This window comes from Penaeus monodon, chromosome 5 (assembly GCF_015228065.2).
Source record: "Penaeus monodon isolate SGIC_2016 chromosome 5, NSTDA_Pmon_1, whole genome shotgun sequence".
NCBI lineage: Eukaryota > Metazoa > Arthropoda > Malacostraca > Decapoda > Penaeidae > Penaeus > Penaeus monodon.
In genome coordinates, this window is record NC_051390.1 from 55,195,779 (window position 1) to 55,198,278 (window position 2,500).

Here is a 2,500-nt window from a genome sequence, read left to right on the forward strand (position 1 = left end):
GAGAGAGAGGAGAGAGAGGAGAGAGAGGAGGAGAGAGAGAGAGAGAGAGATGAGAGAGAGAGAGAGAGGAGGAGAGAGAGAGAGAGAGAATGAGAGAGAGATAGGAGAGAAGAGAGAGAAGAGAGAGAGAAAGAGAGAGAGAGAAAGAGAAAGAGAAAGAGAAAGAGATAATTATTATATTCATCAGCATCGTTACTGTAGTAGTACTGTTATCCTCAAAATCCTTCCACTATTGTCTTTGTTTCACGACTCAGTAATGTTAAATATTCATGAAAAGTAAAAGGAAATTCCCTTATTATCTTATTCCATTAGCAATAAGTAACTGCACACACAGACAGATAGATAGATAGGTAAATTGATGAATAGAAAGAGAGATGCAGACATACGGGGAGAGAGAGAGAGAGAGAGAGAGAAAAGAGAGAGGAGGAGAGAGAGAGAAAAGGGGAGAGGAGAGAGAAGAAGAGAGAGAGAGAGAAGAGAGAGAGAGAGGGGAGAGGGGGAGAGAGAGAGAGAGAGAGAGAGAGAGAGAGAGAGAGAGAGAGAGAGTATACAAGATACCAAAGTGGGTATTTAACGTTACATTGCACGACCAACTCTCCGATACCACGTTAGAAATCGTCCATTCATGAGTTACGATTATTAATGGACTGTAATAAGTGGTATAAAACGCTGAGAGTTGCACGGATAAATCAAAAACAAACTTTTTAGATACGAAGAAAATTGTATCATATGATTTCCATTAATGTATTCATATAAAAAATATCGTGCTCAATTTTAGGTAGATTATCCCCATTGAACATTTTAGAATTGGAGATTAAAATAATACAACTGTTGATGATGTATGAACATACTCTGTGACTTAGTGGAAATACCTATAAATATAGATATGTTAGTTCTTCATTTTATTTTCAGTCTGGGTAATTAATACTATTTATGTACCTGTTAATTTTCATCAATTCATTTATTGGCTGATCTATCTATTTCTCTATCAATTTATCGTTTCTGTGATTATGAATTGTTACATCACTTAATCATATTGTTCATCTAATTATAATTGGTCACATCACTAGTTCATGAACTTTGATTCGTCACATCTTTAATTCATATTGTTTCTATAATCCGAAATGGTGATATAATGTATTCTTATTTTATCATGAGCATGAATATAAGTGTCCAGGTAGTCACGGAACAATTGCTATACAATTTCGAAAGGAGGGGAAGAGAAGAAGAGAGAGAGAGAGAGAGAGAGAGAGAGTGAGAGAGGAGAGAGAGAGAGAGAGAGAGAGAGAGAGAGAGAGAGAGTGGAGAGAGAAGAGAGAGAGAGAGGAGAGAGAGAGAGAGAGATATATATATATATATATATATATATATATATATATATAAATCTTCCATTAAAAAACATTAATGCTAAAAATCAATATTCGGTTATAAATGGAAATAAGTGACTTGGTGTGATCATTACATTTAGATTTACATGTATCCAAGTCAAAAATCGTAAAAAATGCTTACTACATTAATCTTTAATATCTAATTATTTATTTCTTATTAGTTCTTGAAATCAATATGGATTTAAGATACAATACACACATGCATGCATACTCACACATAAACACACACACGCACCCCCCCTACCCATCCACACACATACACCCCCCCCCACACACACACACATACATACACTCACACGTACACCCACACCCACACCCACTCACACACACACACCCTCACAGATACATACACACATAACCATATCTAAATGGATACACGTACGTTCTTCTTTCCCAGCCTGTGGAAATCGACGACCTCCTGCTGACCGGCGAGCAGGTAGCGGCCATCACAAGCAGGAAAGCAGTGAACGATGTCGCAAAGCACTGGCCTGACCAAAACGGCTTTCCTCACGTGCCTTACACTTTTGAGGACAGTGAGTGCTTGGGTGGTTAACGAACGGCGCGAGGTTGTACGCACATACATGTACACACGCACGTATGCAGAGGTATAGGCACACTGATAAACACACACAGGTATAGGCATACAGACATACACACACAGGCACATGCACAGGCACACAGAAATACACGCACACGCGCACACACACACACACACACACACACACAATGAAAATAAAACGAACGAACAAACGTCGAAAATAGTAATCCAACTGAATCTCCCCATTAAAAAAAGAAAGAAAGAAAGAAAAAGCCTGATTCCAACTAGTCAGTGAGGCTTCCCCTTCCTCCTTTCCTGGGACCTGATTCGGCTCTTGTTCATATTGTCTGTCTACCCTTATATAATCTTGTCAAAAGTGTGTATCCATTTCGATGCATTATTCTTCTGATGAGAAAACCATGATGAGTTCGAAACGTTACGAATTACTTTCATTTATTACTATGGCTGTTTCCTTTTTATTTATATTCCTATTTTATTTATACTACGTCTGATAAGGAACTATAGAGAAGCTCGAAACGTCACATTTTTATTTCGTTTCTATTGAGATACTGCT

The 2,500-nt window shown here is 37.9% G+C and overlaps 1 protein-coding gene across 2 annotated transcripts in view; it reads left to right on the forward strand.

Moving 5' to 3' along the window:
* Positions 1–2,500, forward strand: part of LOC119573385 (protein SpAN-like) — a 15,635-nt gene that overhangs the window by 5,551 nt on the left and 7,584 nt on the right. For both annotated transcript variants that reach the window (XM_037920618.1, XM_037920617.1), the window contains one exon: positions 1,786–1,921. In XM_037920618.1, coding sequence (XP_037776546.1) covers positions 1,786–1,921 — 136 coding nt within the window. The remainder of the gene's footprint in view (positions 1–1,785; positions 1,922–2,500) is intronic.